This window comes from Monodelphis domestica, chromosome 3 (assembly GCF_027887165.1).
Source record: "Monodelphis domestica isolate mMonDom1 chromosome 3, mMonDom1.pri, whole genome shotgun sequence".
Lineage (NCBI taxonomy): Eukaryota > Metazoa > Chordata > Mammalia > Didelphimorphia > Didelphidae > Monodelphis > Monodelphis domestica.
In genome coordinates this window covers 288,424,477-288,447,737 of record NC_077229.1, presented here as the reverse complement: position 1 = coordinate 288,447,737, position 23,261 = coordinate 288,424,477, and the positions used below count along the sequence as shown (strand labels likewise).

At 39.9% G+C, this 23,261-nt stretch overlaps 1 protein-coding gene across 1 annotated transcript in view; it reads left to right on the top strand.

Annotated features, from left to right (window-relative positions):
• The window catches only part of KLHL14 (kelch like family member 14), a 134,626-nt gene that overhangs the window by 93,267 nt on the left and 18,098 nt on the right, over positions 1–23,261 (top strand). Inside the window, exons 3-4 of the mRNA XM_056823858.1 lie at positions 4,664–4,753; positions 20,121–20,199. Of these exons, the coding sequence (XP_056679836.1) occupies positions 4,664–4,753; positions 20,121–20,199 (169 nt within the window). The remainder of the gene's footprint in view (positions 1–4,663; positions 4,754–20,120; positions 20,200–23,261) is intronic.

The window sequence follows — 23,261 nt, the reverse complement described above, 5'->3', positions numbered from 1 at the left end:
CTTAACTGTACTCTGACCATTTGACTTTCATTTTCTATTGTACTTCCAGGAGAATTTTGTTTGAAAGCGTATTTCTCATAATAACCTATATTTATCGGAGTCTTTATGATTATGAGGCACTTTATATATAATTATCTCATTTGATGTTTGTTCCTAATGACCCTATGAGGAGGACAGTACCTGTATTATTGGGAAGAAACTGAGTACCATTGAGGTTATGACTTGCCAGAGCTGTTTAGAGGTTTTCTGACTCCAAATTCCATGTTATTCCTTCTACTACACCACATCTCTGTGGATTATGCTGCACCTAATCCAGGGAGAAGCAGGAGATAAACCTTATAAACCAGCACAATTTTTGCAGCTTCAAAGCCATAGAAAAGCAATTAACAACTCTAGAAGTTAATTGTGACAGAGCTACCTCTTGTAACAATTGCTAATGCCTCTTGAGTGGGTGATGATTAATGTTATTCTGTAGCGTAAATACTGTGAATTAATATCCTCCCCTGTTGTGTGTGAGTGTGTTTAATAGTATTGCATACTATTCAGTTTTTTAAATTAAAATATTGGATAGAGAGGTTTTACCTAATTTTTGAAGGCTATAATAGTTCCTGGTGCTTGTAGCAACGGAGATGGTAGGTACAAATCATGTTGAATTTTATAACTAAATGAATGTGTCGACTCAGAAGACCAAAGTCCTTCCTCTTTTTTTGCTTAGTGGTTTTTTCCTCTTCCTTTTAGCTCAATGAGTTTGTTTAATAAAGTTGAGAATTCGTGCACAGGGCCTTATAAACATGTGTTATTAGATTTTAAATCTGTTTTGAAAGTGCCTCTCTCCAACTCCCTCCTAGTAAAGTGACCTTTTTAAATGGAGGGAAGTGGGTTTAGATGACAGTCGTGATAAATGCGGTCATGTTCACTCAATAAAATAAGGCCCAGTGCATTTGAGGATAAATCAGTGAAATGTACAGCCCCACCTGTCTGTCTCCATCATTCATTTCCACTGTCACTTTCCCAGTGGCTGATGGATCACAGTTGCTGTAAAATTAGACAGCCTTTAATCTCATTTCATCCTGATTAGCTTCTCTTTACCCTTTCCCTCTAACTCACTGACTGACACGCTAAAAACTCACACTGGGCTGTATTTGAGCATGGAGTACAAACTTCTCCTCAAATACCTTTTTCAGAAGGGTGAGACAGGTGTTCACCTTTGCTGAAAGCTGCAGAGGGCCACGGCGATAGTCAGTGTCATTTAAAGATCAATCAATAAACGTAGCAACCAGGGCCAGATTAATCTTAGTGATAATTTTGGGGGCCACCCAAAACATGAAATATTCTCCTATAGCTTTGAATCAGAAGTTACATAATTTGCTTTTCTAAGACTAAAATATCATTCTATTTAAAATAATTTTTTAATAAATTTGGGAATTTTTTTCTCCTTTCCAAATGACTTCCAATAGCTATCAAAGCAGCTGTCACAGTTTTAAAACAAGTAGATTAATTTTTCTGCACATGAAGGTAATATCAAATAACCTTGAGATTTGTTCCCATTTCCCTTATTTTGAAGGGTTCAAGAGCCATTATCTGTGCAGGCTGTCTCATTTGGTTGCAAGAAGGTTAATAATAAGCATTTGAATGAGAATTAAAATAATTTATTATTTGCCTTAGCAAAATAGGAAAAAAAATAAAAGCAGCATGCTGAAGAAAAGGAGTTGTTATGGTTTTGGAGGGCATGATGCTTTTTGATAAAGTTCCCCTGAGGTTAAAAGAAGGGCAAAATTGTATTTTTATTACATAGAGGATTGCCTGTATTTAGTTGGCTAACATACATGCAAGTAGCAAGCATAAAATGAGGTGGCAACAGTGGATGGCCTATTTCCTAACTTGCAGAAGATTTTCTTGAAGTCTGATTATATAGTTGAGATCCATTTCTCAAGGGTGGGCTTTGAGAGTGGCTTTTGATTTTCTAGGCTGCTCCTCAAATCTAATGAAAAGGATAGGAAAAGGAGAAGCCAGAATGTACGAGGCAGTTAAAGCATGAATGAAGCATTGAAGTCCAGATTCACTATGTATCAGCTTCTCAAGCTAAGAATTATTGGTAGATCAATGTTGAGTTAATATGAAAAGATCCAAAATGTATTTAGTACCTTGATTCTTAAATAATGATCTGATCCATTACATTTGCATAGTTTCCAAAACACTTTTACAACCATATTCATTTCATGCTTCCTAATGGCCCTGAGAGGAAGTAGTGTGTATCCATGGCTACTGCACCATCCTTAGAGTCAAGAAGACCTGGAAGTAAGTTGTACTATTATTTGAAATTGACACTGAGCAAGTCACTTAACCTTGTCATACCCTAGACAATCGTCTAAGAAAATACAGAAGAATCCTAACTGGTCTGTATCATGTAAGCCTAAGAGCACCATTCACCCAATAAAAAAAAAACAACAACAAACCACAAACCACAAACAACCCAATGAGCTAAAAAGGGAAGATATTCATATCCCCGTTTTATAGAGAAGGAACTATTAAAGAAGAAGCAAAATAATTTCCCAAAAGTAACAAAATATTGAAATTAAGATTCAAGCCTTTGTGTCATAGTACAAAAAATAATGATTCTGTAGTCAGAGGACCCGAGTTCAAACCCTGTCTCTGACACATCTTCCTGTGTTATCTTGAGCAAAACACTTACCTTCTCATGAGCTCAGTTCCTCACGGGTAAAATGAGGAAGTTAGAATAGATGACCTCTGATGTCTCTTCCAGTATTTCTTCATTCAGATAGTCTGCTTAAAGCTAGATCAATGTTCCATACACATTTTTATATGCTCTAAAAATGACATTTTCCATAGTTTATTCATAATGACCTTTATAGAAATTTATTATTGCCTCACACAATATCAGCAAAGCTAGATCAGATTGATTATAGCCATTTTACAGATAGATGAACTGAGGTTCAAAGGAATTCCCCAAGTTGACTCCTGAAGTCTAGATATCACTGTAATTCCTAACTATCTTCTATATTCTAATCAACCCCTTCTCACAAAATGAAGTGTTCTCTACCAATTGCTTCTTCAAGACTGACTACCAGATTACTAACTATGAAAATTTCAGTTAACTAAAACACCTCTCCTCCCTAGGTCATTGTTGCCAGGGGGACAAGGAGCCACAAATCCTAAGACAAGAAGCTTAACTAAATAAACCGACCTGCTCAATCCTTAGGATGCTGCAACCTAAGTAGCAAAGCAGCTGCTTCTCTCCTTGTTTTTATTTGCATTTGTTATCTTGCATAACTGCATTTTGAGAAAAAAATAAAAGATAAAGCAAAATGAAATGAGAGATCTTTCCCCCAGAATAATACAAGTGTGAGAAAGACTGCCTTTCTGTCTTTTTCTTTTCTTCCCCCCCCCCTTTTTTTCTTTTCTTTCTTTCTTTTTTTTTTTTGGCATTGGCAAAAGAGCACAAAGTAAGAGCTGGCCCTGAGTCATATTGATTTCCCACTGCACTGGTTTCCTAAGTGCTCTGTTGATCCGTGACAAACAATAAGTTCCCTGCCTGTACATCCACATCACCTCCCCATTTGTCCTCACCTAGATTTAAGGTGCCCATATGATGAGCTGAACAAGGACATCATTTTTCCTACTGGTGTCACTGGGCCAAAGCCTTGCATAGAGCATGATCACTAATGCTGGGCAAGTATACAGTGACCCTAGCTAGGTTAGGAAGATAACACAGAATAAAAGGGGAACCATCCACATCATGAGAGGGCCAAATCTGGGTGCTGTTCTATCTCTATATGGGAAAAATAGATAAAAATGAATTTGGGGAAGCTAGGTTTTCAGCAGAATCTTGAAGAGCTTCTTCCTCCAGCTACCAGCAACAGAATTTTTTTAAGGGGGGAACAGAGTGTATCTCTTCGACTTTGCTGCCACAGTTTTGATCTTTGTTACAGAAGAGTTCCTAAGTAGATAGATAGAAAATGTGTGATTGTGCTGCTAATGGCATTGTACAGGAAATTAAGCGTATACATTTGGAGAAGGCATTAAATCAGCAGGACCTTAATTTAAAAACTTCAAACTGTATGGAAATGCAGCTTGTTCATTGCTGTGGAATAGAAAGCTACCAAGCACCCTGAGTCTGCTTATGGAAAGCATGCCAGAAAAAACCGGGCTAGGCTGAGTATCTTAACCGTTTTTGGTGTATATTCAAGGTTACAGTAACACAGCATTCCCCAGGAAATGATACCTGGCCATTGTGATATGCCCGTTATCCTTCCCCTCCACCCCCCCCCCCAAGAATGCCATCTATGTATCAGGTACTTAGGGATGTGCGTTAAGTAAGCAAGTGACAAAATGAGTTCTTGAGAAAGTAAAGAAGGAGAAGCTGGCTGTTCTGCAGCAATTTGTGGAATAACATTATGTAAAATTAATCAAAAGGGGCTGGATCTGAAACTGCTGTCAACACACCACTGATCCCCTGTGTACATAGCTCGAGATTCACACGTGCCCTGCTTTACTGCCTCATGCTCCCTTCCACTGTTTGTAGTCTCAGATTTCACACGCCTTGATTAAGTCAAATAACGGGTATGCCAAGTTATCAAGTTCTAAGATAGAAAATGATATACATCTTGATGGTGTTTTATTTTTTCATCTTTTTCCCCCACAGTTATGCCCTATAACAGTGCCCATCACTGTGTGGTAGAAGTGGAAAACTTCTTGTTCGTGTTGGGAGGAGAAGACCAATGGAATCCCAATGGTAACTATCCAACCTTTAGCATGGAACTATCCCCTTCCTTGCTTGGCTCTGCAAATATGCCTCTGTGAAGCCCTGAGTAATAAATAGAGCAGTCAGACTTAGAGCCAATATCTGGATGGTCAATCGCACAGTCAGCTGAGGGCACACAGCATTGACACTCATTCTGGATATTTCATTTCTCCATGATGTTCTGATTCCACATTCTTTCCATCTCCCTCGAGAAATGCTACCACCATCAGCAGCACATATTCTCTGGAGTAAAGATATCAAACAGCAGCTGTTAGGGATTTTAACCATCATTTCCACCATCTCCCTCCCATTCTTATTATAATAAAGTAGTGACAGGAAGTGAACATTATTTTTTCCAGCCCTTTTCCAAAGTGTTTCAGCTACAGCTTCTTTCTAGTTCATGGCTCTAGAGTTGGGAGGAATCTCAGAAGCCATCTAGCCTAATTCCTTTATTTTACGGAAGCTCAGGAAGTTTTAGTGACTTATCCTAAGTCACACAGAGAATAACCATCAGGGATGGGATTGGAACCTAGAATTTTTGCCCTCTTCTGAACTGGTTCTGTTCTAGTCTCTGTAGCCCTCATGTTGCTTGTACAGATTGTCTCCAAGTCCCCTTTTTGATGTGTTTTCTTCATAAATTTACTACAAAGAGAAATTAAGTCATTTTACATGTTTCTGAGCTAAACTCAGAGAAGAAAGACTATGCCTTGTGAAATACACACAATTATCAAGATATTGTTTAAAAGCTTGCACATGAAGAAGGAACTGCCTCTGTAGCAGCCTGTGTAACAGAGACAATTATGACTGAGAAACCATAAAACAGCTTGCAGGTACACATTTTTGCTTTAAAACCCCAGAACATCCAGATGAAATTACATATACTGCATATATTTTATTGTGAATGCGCCATTTCAGCATCTGCACCAAACCAAATTATAGAAAATTGTTACATCTGTTCACTTCTCAAAATCTTAAAGAAAACCAATCCCCGTTACCCTCTAGACCATTTCTATTGAGAGAAAGGGGGGAAATGGGACAGCCTTTGGAGAAAAAACCCTTCAGCCTTATTGTCAAATCTCTTCTGATGCAGGCAGGAGGTTGGGTTTGTACCCTCTGACTATCACATACATTTCATGTGGGGAAGGTTGGATTAGAAACAAGAACCTTTTGGATATTGATAGCCTCTCCGCTGAGCTATCCCATTTGTGATGGATTGGAGGCATTACCAGGAAACTGACAGGAATACCATCTACTAGAAGTTCTCCACTTACTTACTGCACAAGTTATCCTGCCTTTGAACTAAATGGAGTATTTCATGACTGCACACATACACCCTGAGTAAGGGGCGAATTCAAGTGAATCACAGTTAAGGCTTTGCAGGCTGCTCCTTTTGTCACCTGGATCAAAAATAAAGTGTGACAAAGAAACAGCACGACCCACTAATGGGGATTTTTTAAATCATAGTTTCTTTTTTTTAATAAGGATGTTTTATTTTCATTTTTCTACATCACTATAGTGATCCATGTATCACTCTGCATACAAATATATCATATTTTAAATGATAACTAATAAACCTGAACCCCACCCCCATTATACCAGTACATATTTTTCAGGGGGCGATCTGGCATTTTTCAGGGAGACAATCAATTCATTCTAGCACCTATTTGAATGCCCCAAAGCTAAAAACATGAAATGAAGTATCCAAGGCAAACTATGCTGTGCCTCATCATCTCATCTTTCTTTCTTAACCCTTAATTTGCATCATATTGGTTCCTATGTAATAAATGTGAAAAAACTATCTTAAATTTTACCTTTGCTTTTTTTGCTGCTTTTTGCTGCTTCCTCAGAACAGCTAGGTAGTATAGGGGATAGAGTGCCAGACCTGGAGTTGGGAGGACCTGAATTCAAATCTGCCAACAGGTACTTCCAAGTAGCTGTATGACCTTGGACAAGTCACTTAACTCCAACTTCTTATCCCTTACCACTCTTCTGCCTTAGAACTGATACTTACTGATCCTAAGACAGAAGGTAATGATAAAAAAAAGATTATTCTTCCTCCCCACAAAATAGTATTTACCATTCTAATTCAGGGAGATGTTATAAATTTTAAAAGTTCTACTATTAATCCCTTCCACCCTACTCTAGAGGCTGCAGCTAAACTTAGAGGACAAGTGTGTTATAGCATGATAAGCAGTGTCAGAAGAGCTGGGTTCAAATTCTGGCCCTGCCTATCTCTGGGACCTTGGAAAATTCACTTAGCTTTTTCTGGACCTTGATTTTTTCATCAATTAAATTGTTGGGGAGGGAGGTGAGAAGTGAGGAAAAAGAGAATATGACCTCTAAACTCTAACACCTACCAACTATAACAATTTATTATAATACCTGGTTTAACTTTCTCAGTATCCATATCCTCTGACTCTCCCACAAGAGCCATCAGAGTGTGGTGGCTAGGTCACTGGACTGGGAATCTGAGAGAACTGAGTTCAACTCCCCCCTCAGATCCATAGGCAGTTAGGTGATGCAAGGAATAGAGAATTGGACTTGGAGTAAAGAAGTCCTGAGTTCAAATCCAGCCTCAGACACTTACTAGCCATATAATAGCTAAGGCATTCTGTGCCATAGTTTCCTCATCTGTAGAATGGAGTTAATAGCACCTATTCCAGAGGAAGAACTGATGAATAGAAACAAACTGGACATAGTTTTACATATATCTTTTTGTCAAAGATTTTCTCTAGTGTGGGGAGGGAGAGAGGGAGGAAGGGAGATATCTGGGAATTTTAATAGAGCAAATTAATTAATTTCAAAAAAATAATCACACCAACCTCCCAAGGTTTTGTAAGGATAAAACCAGATAGTGTTTATGAAAAACTATAAAAAATGCTAGCCATTATTTGCCATTAATAGAATTACAGACTCTGAGCAAATCATCTAATTTTCTATACCTCATGTTTCTCATATATAAAATGGGGGTTTAAATCTGATGGCTTTTGTTGTTCCTTCGAGATCAAAGTCTGTCATTCCCTGAGAGAGATCAACTAGCCCATTTAGGGTAGCTGTGCTATTTCATTAATTATTGTTTCCAAGGCAGAAGAGCAGTAAAGACTAGGAAATAGGGGTTAAGTGACTTGCCCTGGGTCACACAGGTAGGAAGTGTCTTGAAGTCAAATTTGAATCCAAGACCTCCCATCCCTATGCCTGGCTCTCTATCCTCTGAGCCACCTAGCTGCCCCATGCTGTGCTATTTCTTAGAAGCGAGATATTAGAGATCAGGAGTTTGTTCTTTTAAAATGTAACTTTATCAGCCTTTTATGTAGCCCATTTACTCTTTCACTTTGTCATGTCCTAAGCCCCTAATCAAGAGAGCATGGGGGAAGGGAAGTGCTGAACAAAACCAAAACTGCCAGTATCTGAATATCTCTTGGTGAATATTAAATCAGTCCTGAATTATTGAATCTGGAGGGAAGCTGTTTCCCTTCTTCTGACTGAGGACTCCTGATAGTCCTGGTGTCACTGATATAACTCCTCATTTAAATGGCTGTTGGAGGGGCTAGTCATCTCCAAAAAGTGTCAGCATGATTTTGAAATTTTATCTTTTGAGCCAATTCACAGTGTCTGTGTGACAAGTGGTGCGCACCTTCATCCAGGGCTGAGCTGAACTAAACAGGCACTGAGCTCTTTTAAACGGAGTTATTTGAATAAATTGGAACCGTCTTTCAAAATCCCCAGGAAGAACGCCCACCAGGAGCTCTGACTTCCACAGTTTCATCTGCCGCAATGAGAAACCCTAACTTTCAAAATAAGAGCTCACCTGTGTTCTTTATTATCATTTTTTCAACTCTTACTTTCTGTCTTAATAACAACTCTAAGACAGAAGGGCAAGGGCTAGGCAAACAGGATTAAGTTACCTGACTAAGGTCACATAGTTAAGTCAGATTGGAGCCCAGGTTCTCCAGACTCCAGGACTGGCACTCCACCCACTGTGCCACCTTGCTGTCCTCTGCTGTGTTCTTTAGATGAGTATGGTAGCATCTCTGCCCTTGCACTCAGTCAGTCAGCAAACATATTAAACTCTTACTATCTGTCAGGTATTAGGGGATGGAAGGGCTGAGGATATTAAGGAAGTAAGATGGACTGACAAAAGATCCTACAAAAGCAGACTGTCAACCAAATAGAGCCTAAAATGTTCCCTTTCTACCATGACCATCCAGGCATGTGGAAGGGTTATGAAGGGGCACACTTCAGAAAGCATTGACTTCTGGTGGGAATTATGACACACTTCACCGTGCCGTCTCTTTCTGTCTCTGTTTCGATCTCTCTTTTTCTCTCTCACACATACATACACAAGTGTACATAAATATATGTGAAATGACATGTTTTAGTAGATCATGAATGGCCCCTCAAGTCAAGAAGATCTGGTTTCGAGTCCTCCTTCTAAAACTACTCTCTGTGTCTTAAGTGACTTAACCTCTTGACACTCCCAGGCAACTTAGTTAAAGATGAATTGGACTTCTGCATCCATAGCCAGGAATTCCCCATACTAATGAAACGGGACCAACCAAATACAAACGCATATGTATAGTATATGTACAATAGGAGTCTGTGTGTATGAGATGCCGACAAAAGGCAGCATGGATTAATGGTTAGAAGATCTGAGTTTAAGTCCTTTCTCTAACACAAACTCGCTGGGGGACCTTGAACAAATCACTGAACTTCTTCATATAACTTTCCCATATAACTCTCAAAGATTCTAAGTTGCAGAAAAGTGTTCGCTTGCACTAGAAAAGGGGCAGCTTAGGTGCTTTTGTGACTAGAGCACTGAGCCTGGAATCAGGAAGAAATGAGTTCAATTCTAGCCTCAGACACTTACTAGCTGTGTGACACTAGGTCCATGTTGGCACAACTATGGCACAGGTGCTAGAGCATGCTAGAGGGGACTGCTCCCTTTCCCCTCTTCACATGAGCCTGAAGATATTTCTCCCATCACCTTTCACTCTGCCCAGCAGCTCAATGGAAGCATTTCATCCCTCCCCTGTTTGGGGTAAGTGGGTAGCTCACAGGCAGCATGAGAGTTGTGGTTTGGGCACTCAGTCTCTAAAAGATTCCTCATCACTCTCCTAGGTGAATCACTTAACCCTGTTTGCCTCACTTTCCTCATCAGTAAAATGAGCTAGAAAAGGAAATGATAAACCATTCCAATAACTCTGCCAAGAAAACCCAAAATGAGTTCATGAAAAGTCAGGCACATTTGAAATAACAAAACAATAATAAGCACTAAAAGAGGAAATCCTTCAGTGGCAATTATGAATTCCAGGCCTGGTTTAAAAAAATAGATAGCTAGATATAGATGGATAAATGCACGTATTTATTGAGTGTTTAGTAACAATTGCAGCTAAAAATTTAGATAAGTATTTTTATGGGCCAGGCAATTGGCTAAGTGTTTTAGAAGGATATCTATCAAAAAGCATTTATTAAGTGCCTACTGTCTTCCAGAAACTATGCTAAGTGCTTATCTCATTTGATTGTCACAACACCCCTGTGAAGTGTTATTGTCCTCATTCTACAAATTGAAGTGAACAGGATTAAATGACTTGCCTGTGGTCATATAGCTAGCAAGTACCTTAAGGCCAGATTTATGTCTGGTGCTCTGTCCACCTAGCTGCCATTGTTTCCTTGTGCATACACCTATGTGTGTCTATATATTCAAGAGTCAAAATTCCTGGTGCAAGTTTCATAGGTGAAATCTTATCAGTCTCTTAAAAACAAAACATACAAAAAAAAAAAACATTTTGTGCTCATGGTACAGTAAAGACAAAAACTGTGGGCACATGCTCCTTTTGCTTCATTGTCCATTAGTTGACCACATGAACAGAGTGTTGTGTTAAATACAATAGCAGTATACTTGGTACGCTAGCATGGTAATCAAGCTCATATTTTCAAAGTTTGGGATTTCTCAGTGCACACCATAAAATCCAGCTTTAAAACAAAACCTCAGATATTGTCATCTAAACTTCATAGAGAAATGGCCAATAAAGGGATGGCCGTAAAAGATCTTATTATTTCACTTACAGTTGGCATTTACCACCCAACTCTATCCCTTTGTCACAGACCAGTAGGCTGACATTTGCCATCACCAAATTTAGACCCCCTCCTGAGATTTTGCCAAGATTGGACAGATTCTCAAGAGAAGAATGGAGCCCCCTGTTTGAGGATATCTGTGGTTCAAGATGGAGTTCTTGTAAGGGCTATAAAGAACTTGAGGAAACAGAGCTTGAGCCAGAAGGGACTTTGTGGGCAATCTATTCTGTTTTACAAATTAGCAAACTAAGGTCCAGGGCCCAGTGAGATTAAATGACTTGTTAATTTGTTGATTGAATGATTTCTCCACTCACATGAAGAATAAGAGTTAGAGCTGAGTGATCTTGGGTCCTCTAGTGCCCAAACCAATGTGCTTTGCACTATATCGAGATCTCATCCAACCCCATTATTAGCTCAATGCAGCCACCTAGAGACTAGGCTTCCAATAGCAGAATTGATCTTTGTCACTATTCAGACATTTCAACCATTTCAGCCATGTCTGACCTCTAGTGATCACATTTGGGGTTTTCTTGGCAAAGATACTGAAGTAGTTTGCCATTTCCTTCTCCAGCTATTTTACATAGGTGAGGAAATTGAAACAGAGTTAAGTGACTTGCCCAAGGTCACATAGCCAGAAAGTGTCTGAGGTCATATTTGAACTCATAAAGATAAGTCTTCTTGACGCTGGACCCAGCAAGTTATCTACTGTGCCACCTAGCTGCCCCAGAACTGATTTGAATTGAATGTTATCAATGAACTAATATAGGCAAAGGTCCTCTTAGGATGGAATGGGATTGTGTTATTGGACATTTTTTCAAAGAGAAGGTTGAAGCAAAAGCAAAAGACCAATTAGAGGGTGCCCAGCTTCAGATAATTTAGCTTGAATAATTGACATGAGAATTGAGTGACTGATTAATAGGAGGCTAGGTGGTTCCGGGTCTAGGAGGCAAAGAAGTTGGTACAGAGGCACATGAGCACTAAACTCATATGATTTGTAATTAGCCAAAGATTTCAATTCCCCCAGTAGGCATTATGCTTAGCATGACACCTTCTAACCATATGCCCCCATGGTAAAGGCAGGAATATATTAATATCTGGGTATGATGGTATACAGCTGTAAACCGTGCTCCTAGGAAGATTGAGGCTGATGGATCTCTTTCAATTCTGAGCTCAGAAGGGCTGAAAAAACCAATTGGGGTGTTCACAGTAAGTCCACCACCAATACAGTAATCCCCTTGGAGTAAAGGGAGTAAGGAGAAAGAATTTTAAGTGTCTGCCTTGTGCTAGGAACTTTGCTTAGTGCTTTAGAAATATTTTATTTGTTCCTGGACCTGGACCTGGACCTGGAACCACCTGGAATGACCCTGGAAGTTGACGCTATTATTATAATACCCATTTTACAGTTGAAGAAACTGGGATAAGCAGATATCAAGTGACTTGCCCACAGTCAAGCAGCTAGTAAATATCTGAGATTGGATTTGAACTCAGTTCTTCCCAAATCCAGATCTAGTACTCTATTCACTATGTCACCTTTCTGCAAAAGGGCTACCAGTCTGCCATGGGAGAGAAAACCTTACCTTGGTCAGAAAAACCAAAGCAGGTTAAACCTTTTCTGCTGATCAGTTGCAACTGGGCCCATGAGTGGCAGTTGTACTTCCAGCCTGGGCAAGATAGAGATACCCTGTCTTTCACCTTCCTTTCTCCCTTCAAAAAGTAATGGATGAGAGGGACAGCTAGGTGCCTCAATGAAAAGAGAGTCAGACCTGGAAATGGGAGGTCCTGGGTTCAAATGTGGACTTAGACCCTTCCTAGTCACTTGTCAACTGACTTAGTCCTTACCATTCTTCTGCCTTAAAATCAATATTTATTATCGATTCTAAGACAGAAGATAAGGATTTTTAAAAAGTAGTGGATTAGTCAAAAAGAGAAAGAAGGGGGGATTCAAATCAACCAGGAAAAATTAAAGCCAAACTCCTGGGCAGGGAAAAAGCCACCAAAGACAGAGAAGAGAGCACTACGGACACTGGTAAAGTTCATGCTTGAGGTAGTGTTTTCTTGAGTCTGGAGTCAACAGCCAATAAGAAAGTTTCAAGTACTGCTTGATATTGGGAGCCTTTCTACTAGTTTTCCATAGCCAATTGGGAAAATGGGAGACCCTACTGCAGGGGAAAACCCTTACAGAATGAGTAGTTATAAAGGAGGGGTGGCCCTGGTAAGGGGAGCTAGGGTTGACCAGAGACTGGTCTGTTCCCCTGAGTGCAAGGAGTCTGTCCTTCAGGCAAGGTCTACAGTGAGGGTTAGGTTTTTGTTGCAGTAGGTGAGGCAGCAAATCCCTTCCTAGACTGAAGCTCAGGCTGATGTTTCCTCCTGCTGCGTAGGTTACTGAGGTAACCTAGATAATCAAGGTAGCCCTTGATTGCCCCAGCCACCATGATTCTACCATGGCAAAAGTCACTTCACTCCAGAGTTATCAAAGCAAATTGCCCCAAGTAGTGAGATGTCCAAGACATCCTATTTAAAATTCAACCAGTTATTTCTCTAAACTCCTATAAGCATGACTTCCAGACTGAATTTTTTTCTAGGAATCTCTTCTCCTGAGGCTTGATATAAGTGGGATCCTCAGTGGTTACAGCCCATAAAAGGACTTTTTCCATACTTTGTGATCATAGGCTTGAATGTCACCCTACTGCATAAATTATTGTGTACTCAATGAAATTGTCATGTACAGGTGCTTCTCACTACCATGCTATTTGGGTGGTCCAGTTCACCACTGTCATGCCAGCAATTAATTGAGGGGGGCTGGATGAACTCCTGGATTGGTCCACTGCACTGTAAAGCTGGATGGCATCCTTATCTTGTTCCATTGCCACTTGCTTTTGTCCCTTCATCCATTTTGAGCTATAATTGGAAAACTCTATCATCAGATCCTGCTTATATTTGAGGGCTTGTCCTGGATAGCAACAGCTTCCAAAGGGATTCACGCTGGTTCAAGATGTTGTAGTTATGGATCCTCTCATCTTGAACAAAGGCAGGCTTGGAGACAGTGCCAATGAATATTTACAATTAATCCCCAAGTGATGTAGACTCTAAATGATCACCCTAGTGCAAACGTCAATGACAGGGAAATAGGTTCTGATCAAGGACATGTGTAAAACCCAGTGAAATTGTGCATTGGCTACAGGAAGGAGTGGGGGGAGGGGAAGGAAAGAACATGAATCTTGTAACCAAGGAACAATGTTCTAAATTGACTAAATAAAATTTTCTAAAACAAAAAAAACAACAACAACAATTAATCCCCAAGTATTCCAAGTATTCAGGGTGAGTAGACCTTCATCACTGAAGAAAGGGGCCACTTTCTAGTGAAGTATCAAATAATACAAACATAGGAAGAGATAGTGGTAGCAACATCTTGGTCCTATACTAACTCTTTTTTGTTTAAAAAAATTATGCCTCCAGGGTTAACATGGGCTAGGGTAATGTTAACATAGAATCTATGCCAAAGAAGAAAGATCTATATCAGGAGACCCTCTGTCCCCAAACCAGTAGCATACTATTCTCATTAGCTAAGAGTGAGAAGAGCTATATTCTGTGATGAACAGGGAATTTGAAAGTTAGGGTGGGGGGGGGAGATTTAAAATTAAAAATTCATAGAGGAATTTTTATTTTACCCTGGAGGCAATAGGGAGCCACTGGAATTTATTGGTCAAATCTAAACTTAGGGAAGATTATTTTGGCAGACCAACATGGAGGCTGGATTGGAGTGGGGAGAAATTTTAGGCAAGGAAACCAAATGGAAGGAAATCCCAAGGAGTTATAAAAAACTTTCACACAAGGACAGATAAAGATGGAATTCAAGACTACTATTAATGCAGGAGCTCACCTGGATCTGTGACCGTGTCCTTGTTTACTGAACCATAAACCTACTGCTGTGGTGTAAAATAATCACTCTGGCTTGCCTGGAACTCAGTGGGCTAGTATAACGAACACTAGCAAGGGGCCCTTTCTTTGACCCTGCCTTAAATATCCCGGCTCCTAATGAGCGAGACAGAGGAATGATCAGGAGCAGCTGCTCCTAGTGACTGGCCAGCTGCTGCTGCACCTGCATTTTGGCATCCTGCCTCTCCATGTGTTTTCAACCCCCTGGAGACGGTGTATCCTTGATTCCTACATTGGCCCACATCGGAGAACTTTAGTCTTTAAGTTATGCTTTTCAGAATCTGTTTCTTGTGTACTGACTCACCATCAATTTCTACCCTCTTCACCGCTTACTACTAAAGCCATACTCCCTGTCCTTTACACCTCTACTTGGGAGCTCCTTTCCCTTCTCTTTAGAAAGGTGCCTTCTCTTCCTCCCTTTATGGTGAACAACTCAATGCTCATCACCAAGTTAAACATGGAACCCCCAGGCTGCTGTCTGCTATAGCTTCTTTCTTTCAGTTGCTGATGGAGCACTCCTTCCAGTGAACACAGATGAGAAGGCAGCAATATAGCCTAATGGAATAGAAGTTCCTCGAGGACAGCAACTGTTTCATTTTTGTCTTTGCTGGGTACCTAGACTAGACGGGATAAGGTCTTGTGTAACATTCTCCAAACTTTTGATCACAGACCTCAATCAACAAAGAATTCTTGAACACATATTCCTAGTACCTATTTACTTATTTATAATTGATATGATTCATAAATTATGTAGACATATATATTACATGTGTGATATACTACTTTACTAATAATCATATGACTACATTTAAAACAGGCAAAAATAAAAAATTTTAAAGGACATGATAACGATGAAATCATAGTGAATCCTAGGGTAAATAGAAGGCATTGGATTTGATGGATTAAAGGAGTGACATGGTCAGACCTGTATAAAAATCGCTTGACTAGTTGTGTGGGAAATGCATCAGAGTGGGAAAGATTAGAGTGGGGGGGGGGAACAATTAGCATCGTCCAGGGTAAAGAGGACATGAACTAAAATAGTGACCAGGCAAATAGAGAGAGCCAGATGGTATGAGAAATGAGAGAGGCATGTAGGTAGGAAAAGAATCATCTCTGAACCTAGAATCAGAAGTTGCATGGCCCTATGTAGGTCACATATGCTCTTTGCCTCAGTTTCCTTATCTGCAAAATAACTCATCTCCCAAGGTTGTTGTGAGAATAAAATGAGATGAAATGGACAGAGTGCTTCACAAATCTTGAAGTGTTGTTATATGAATGCTAGCTATTCAGACTGGCAACATTTGCCAACAAATTGGATGTGTAGGGTAGATGAAAGTAAGGAATCAGAGGATGAGTCTGGGGTTGGGAACATGGGTGATTAGTTGTGCCTTTGAGGGCAACAGGGAAATTTAGAAGAGGGGAGGATTTGAGGTGAAAGATAATGTAATAAGATCTGTTATGGATTTTATAATCCATCCATCCTGTCATTCTGAGAGATTCATTGTCCCATCAAAAATGAGAGGTGAAGAAGGTTCTTATAGTCTACCAGCCCTGGAGCACCAAGTCTCCAAAGAGATGCAGAGCTATCAAAAGGGACCCAAGCTGCAGCCATGGAGTGATCTGAGGGCCAGGGTTCTGGGGGCTCCAGGGACTTTTCTGAATGGCACCTGCATGGCTGCCAGCTCCCTGTGCTCTGGTCAAGAGTAGGTTCTTAACACCTTGAAGGACCCTTGTCATGGAAGAAAGGAAGATGTTGAGAGTTAGCATATATACAGGAAGAAGAATGAGGGAGTGTGGTTATTTTGAAATACAAATATTAGAACATATTGGCCCTCAGGGAAAGTGGGATACACCCTTCCCCACCTTATTATTAGTTGATCATAAAACCATTAAGGTTATGCCAAGGTCCCCTGAGGGATCTGGAACCCACTTTGGAAATCATCAATCTAGAGGACTTGACCTGGGAACAGATAGAGAAGGTCCCAGTGCTGATAAGCCATTTTACCCTTAGTCAGAGAGGTCCTATCTGCCTTTAGACCCATTCTGAGAATAAAAAAGAGCCCTATATCACAGAAAGGATATTATCATTTGAGGAGGAATAAAAGAACTGAACTACCCTTATGAAGACAGAGGAAGGAGTAGATACACGCACAGGAGCTGATTTTGAAAGTGCACCTGCTCTCCTCCCTCTCCACCCCATCCCCTTCCTCTCATTGTCTCCCTTTCTCCCATCCCCCACCCCATTTTCTCCCTTTCCCCCATCCTTCCTCTTGGGAAGGAGGTGAGAGGGACTAGGGAAAGGCATGATTAACTAGCCTATTGAAGTTTGTCATTGTTCAGTCCTAGTCAATGATTTGTGACTTCAGTTGGGGTTTTCTTGCCAAAGATATACAGTGGCTTGGTATTTCATTTCCTTTTCCAGCTCATTTTAAGTATGAGGAAAGTGAGGCAAACAGGGTTAAGTGACTTCCCCAGATTTACACAGCTAGTAAATTTCTGAGGTTGGATTTGAACTCAAGTCTTCCTGACTCCAGGGGCTCTATCCTCTGTGTCACCTAGCTTCCCTAGACCCTAGCTGGCCTGTGAAGGTAGAAAGAAGTAGAGTAGTCTAATCCTACCTTTCCAGAGATGCAGAACAAATGATTAAGAGAAGTGATGACATGATACTCAAGATCATCAATCCACAATTAAGAGGAATTTGAGGCCATCACATCCAACCTCCTCATTTTCTACTTGAAGATCCTAAGTCTGGGGGAAGTTAAGCAACTTTCCCAAGGGCACATAGCTATTACATGTCTGAGACAGGATTTGAAGAGGTATCATGCCACCTGTCAGACGACCAGAAAAATTCCAATGGTTCAGGATCACATGTGTGTAATTAGAATTTTGTACCCTTGAACTACATTTCTCAGCATTCCTCTTTTGTCCCCATGTTACATCCTTAAACCTTGTAGATAAAGTATCTGTAACTCCGCCCTCTCTTGTTCTTCTCCTCCTTTGGCTGTCTGGGAAACTCCTCTTTACTGAGGGTTTTTTTTTTTTACTTTCCTCTACTTCAAGTGATTATTAATACATCTTATAAATCTTATAAAATTTAATACTTGTAGCTATTGGGTATTAATTTTTAATCTTACACATGACTGCTTTTATATGCATCTCTGTCTTCATGTCCTACTGTGTAGTGTCTCCTCCAAGAAAGGTGTCCCTTCAGGTGGACCCTCATTCAGACCTCCTTCCCTGTGTGTGCCTGTGTTTGGTGAGCAGCTCAGGGCTTTGGAAAGCCATACCCCCCAAGAAAGAACTGGGAAACAATGAGCTCAATGCCCAAGAGCACAGCTCCCTGATACGATACTATCCCTTTAGGTAAATTCCTTTCTTTGCAGATAGTAGGGGCCAGAGACTCCAACACCACTACCAGAGTCAGGCATTGCTCCACCCTGCCCCAGTCTCAGGGTTTTGCATGGCTGTTATGGCATGTCTATTCTTGTGCGTCACTTCCCCTCAGCCTTCTTCTGACTCCTACATTTATCCTTTTTTCTCAGCTCTCTGCTCTTGCCCTGCCCCCGCCTATTTGTGGTACTATAGTCTTAGACTGTCCCAAGACCTAGGAGATAGACCAGAGAGTCTCCACTACCATCAGCAGGTAGCTGAGAGGTGGGCCCCGGGGGACAGAGAGTCCCTGCTCTTCTTGTTGGGACTGCAACAGGCAAACTAGAAGTCTTTGGCATGCCAAGTTGGAATTCTGAACACATTTTCTCCCCAAAATATGCCCATCCTGATAGTAACACACAACCAATTTAAATATTAGGGGCTATGTCTGGCTGTCTATAAATTGAGTAGACTTTGGAGTCTTTGTTTCTGTATTTAGTTATAAACATATTGACAGAGATTTTGTCACATTAAAATCACTTGGGATTGAATTCTATCTTCTCAGTTGCTTCATTGAAATCAATGCACACTATCTTGCTTCAGACTTCCTGATTTGCTGTCAATCTATATGTAAACTAAGGTGCATTTTAATATTAAGGAAGCATTAATATGCTTCTGGGGCTTGACAGAAGGGATAAGCTAGTTAACCGGCTTAGGGCGTTCATGTTTCCCCTTCTAACAAACACACTCAAAATATGACATAGGCAAAGATTCTTCCTCAGTGCACACCTATAATTCCCCCTAACCTGTACTGAAGGAATATCCTGAGCCCTCCAGCATGACACGCATCTCCTGACTCAAATCCTTCATTACAGTAGCTCTTCGTCATTTTTACCAAAACAAAAAGATTTCCATCCCATTTCTGTGGTGAGAAGGCAGGTGAATCCACTTAGACTCTTTTTATGGGGCCAGACAGACAGCACAGCAGAGAGAGTACTATACTTGGAGTCAAGAACCTGAATTCAGATCCAAGGTCTGCCACAGTAGGCAAATTGTTTAATCTTTTAGGACCTCAATAAATAATAATAATAATGAATTATCATTATTAATTAATAATAGCATTTAGATGGCACCACTTTAAGATTTGCAAAGCTTATCTCATTTGTATAGTGATAACCCTGGGAGATAATTATTATTCTTATTATTATCCCATTTTACAGTTTAGAAAACTGAGACAAAGGTTCCCTGACTTGACCCAGGATCACAAAGCTGTAAGCATCTGAAGCTGGATTTGAACTCAGACCTTCCTGACTACTGGCCCAATGCTCCACCCACACTGCCACCTAATCCCAAAGTCTTTTACTTCTAAGTCTATGACCTTAATAAAATTTTATAGGCAAAAAAAAAAATAGGAAGGGGAGAGAGAAAGGGAAAGGGATCAACTACATGACAGGGGCAATGCTAGGTGCTTTACAAATATTAGCTTATTGAAACCTTAAGACAACCTTGGGAAGTAGGTGCTATTTTTAGGTGTATTTTACTGTCAAAGGAAACTGATGTAGATGGAGGTTAAGTGACCTCCCCAGAGTTACACAGTTCGGAAGTATTTGAGGCAGAATTCAAATTTAGATCTGATTGACTCAAAGCCCAGCACTCTGTCCACTGTCACCTGGCTGCCAAAGTAAGCAGTATTATATATAGACCACCCCCTCCAAAAACCCTAACAAGAGAATTTAATTTAATTAGCATTTCTAAAATGGAGAGGCAAAAGGTAGTCATAGAATGTTTTTACACTTGTTTTGAGTGTCCTTAACTTCAAATATTATTGAATGTAATCCTTTTGTTGAGCATGTATCTCTTCTTGCTTCCCTGATGAACAAACAGTATCTGTTTTTATAAAAGCAGTTGAGTTGTATAATGCAGTCATTTCCCTCTAAGTGTGCTGTGTCTTAAGTACCACATGAATGTATTTTTACAGGAAAACACAGTACAAACTTTGTCAGCCGATACGACCCGAGATTTAACAGCTGGATCCAGCTCCCACCCATGCAAGAAAGGTAAGAGCATTTTTCCTTAGTTGATCCCCAAACAATACTGCTGCTTCATGTTTTTCAAAAATAAAGCAACTATAAGATTCATCACTGAAAGACATAGGTTTTGCATTTATCTAACCAGAAGAGGCAGCCAGTTTATTGGTGGGTTTGCTAGATCAGTGAGGAGGAGAAAAGCAAGTTAAATCAGTCACTGATTTAACATCATGTGGAAAGAGCCCTGGAGTAGTAGCAAGAGGACCTGTGTTCAAATCCTCCACCTCTTCCACTTTATAAGATGTTGGGCAAGTCACTTGATCCCTACAGCCCTTAGTGTTCTCATCTATAAAATGAGGGGTTTGGACTTCATGGCCTGTGGGGTTCCAAACATACGATCCTAATAAATGGCCTTGTTCTTCAGTCAATTTAATTCCATGCAGCAGTTAGGTAGTTCAGTGGATAGAGAGCCAGGACTGGAAACAGGAGGTTCAAATACGACTTCTGACACTTCCTAGTTGTGTGACATAATTTACCCCAATTGCCTAGTCCTTGTCAATGTTCTGCCTTAGAATTAATACAAAGTAAGACAGAAAGTAAGGGCTGAAGAAAAAAATTTAATTTCACAACACTTCAACAGATTTTTATAAATTCATTGCTGTGTGCAAGGCACTATGCCAAGTACTTGAGATACAAAAACAATATTAAAAAAAGTTTCTGCCCTCAGCAAGTTTAGACCTTACTGCAAGAATACAATATTTGAGTAACAAAATGACAATCAGCCCAGCATGGGGAATACAGAGCTGGCCTTGGAGTCACAAAGTGCCAACTCAAATATTGCCTCTGTCATCTACTGGCTGTATGGCTCTGGGTATGTTCCTTAGCTTCTCAGTGCCCCAGGCAACTCTCGAAAACTATAATTTAAAGGTCAGTTTTCATATGAAATCATTCCCTAGCCCCAAAATGAATACAACAGAATGTGAGGTGGAAGAAATTACTAAAAACTATAGAAAACCTGTCTTTAACCTCTAGGTAGTAGTATTTCAGATACGCTTAGGAGAAGGATGGGTTTGCATTGGTTTATCAATTCCTGTTTCCCTAGGAGAAGAGGGAAAGAGATGCCAAAAGCTAAGAAAGCAATCAAAGAATCAAAACTGGAAAGGATGTTAGCCTCCAATCTCCCCATTTCATAGATGAGAACATTAAGGTACAGAGAGTGGAAGTGATTTACTTGAGATAACATAGATACTAATTAATAGCCGTGACTTGAAGACTTTAAAGATTTAAGATTTCATAATCTCAAAAGGGGTTTATTTTTCTCCTTAAGCTTGACTCCAGCAAAGACTTATTTTCATCAATTATTAATGAATTAAATGGAATAAACCCATTTTGTTCATATATGCATATTCATGTGCTGGAATGTGGGGCACATTAATTTCTTTCCAAAGTGACAGATGTGTCTGCTTAAGCAAACATTCACTACAACTTTCTTTCCTCAAGAGAGAAATTCAGGAAAGTTTTTGAATCCTTTCTCCATTTTATCCTTTCCTTCATGACACTTTGTTCTCCAACTGAATTTTTTAAAGAAAATATATTTCCTTTTTAGGTAGCCTCCTTTGTATCAATAAGTTCCTCAAAGATAGATTACAAATGAAAGATGCTACTCTTGATTTCAAAATGTGTGTTAGTCCAGTATGATGGCATGAATTCAGAGCATAAAGAAATTCCAGTCCTTAATTGCTTACTCTATATAATTTAATCACAAGTTACTTCCAAGGCAGGGAGAACATATTAATGAAAATAATGGGATATTATGTATTATGAGCCACATAGGTCTTTTTATGTGATATCTAATTCAGACATTCTTCAAGATATTATCCCAATTCTGGTAACTTTCTCAGGAGCTGTTCACATGAACTAGAAACTCTGTACTCTTAAGGTCTTTCCTCAGTATACACTATATGGCTTTCTCCATGGACTTCATGATCACCATTAATGTTACTCTTTCATTTATAATCACAACTATTTAAAATAAGGTTTAAAAAATACAAAGAAAACAAAAGAAATTTAATCTGTTTTGAAATGTCATCTTCTCATCACAATAGTCCCCTTTGCTGGGGGCTTTAGACCAAGATAATTAACCTTCATGCCTTCAGCTTGGGATGCATAACTCACGTCGCGGTCAATTATCTCACTGTAGAGCCCCTAAGGATGGGAAGTATTGCTGCAAAACCTAATTAGTAATTTTTTTTTAAAATGTGTATTGTTTACTTGATAGTCCATAATGACTTCCTCTGAGGCATTATGGCCTATCATGGCAGGGTCCTACTTAGACAATTTTTAGCAGATCATTGACCTGATAAAAGGAGCTGCCATGGTCTGCCGGCACCCGGCAGCCACCGTTGACAGGATGGACTGTTTAACGTTTCTTTCTAAGTCATTATGGTCTATCATGTCAGGTCCCTACTAAGAGAATTTTTTTTTAGATTCAGAACAATCAACTCGATAGACCAAATAAAGAGCTTCATATAGCACTGAGCGGGAAAAGGCAGGTCTCCCAGAAGCCCAGCCAATCTTCAAGTCTCAAATCTCCTATGGGTCACTTTACTCAGGCAGTAATCCATAACTTAAAATGAAATTTCGCTGTCATCAAAACACTTCCACTCAAAATAACAAATAAGATCAGTAGTCACTGTGGATTAATCAACATATAAGAAAAAGCAGGGTAGGAAGGGAAGGGATGGGGGGAGAAAACAAAGAAGGAAAAAAGGAAGGAGGAAGGGGAAAGGAAGAAAGGAAGGGAGGGAAGAGAGGAGGAGGGGAGAGGAAGGAAAGAAAAGGAATATTAATATTTTCATTTTTCCTAAGGAAAAGTAATTAATGTCTTTTTTCCAGTCAGCAATATTTGCTTTAACTACTTCATTGATTTTCTTAACACTATGAAGGGCAAAAAGAAAATTGTAGGAGGAAGAGCACTATATAGAGCAATCCATGTTTAAATCCCTGTTTTGCTGCTTTCTACAGTATTACGGTTTTGGGCAAGTCATGAATTCTTTGGCCTTTAGTTCTTTAGCTAAAAAATGAGAGAGTGG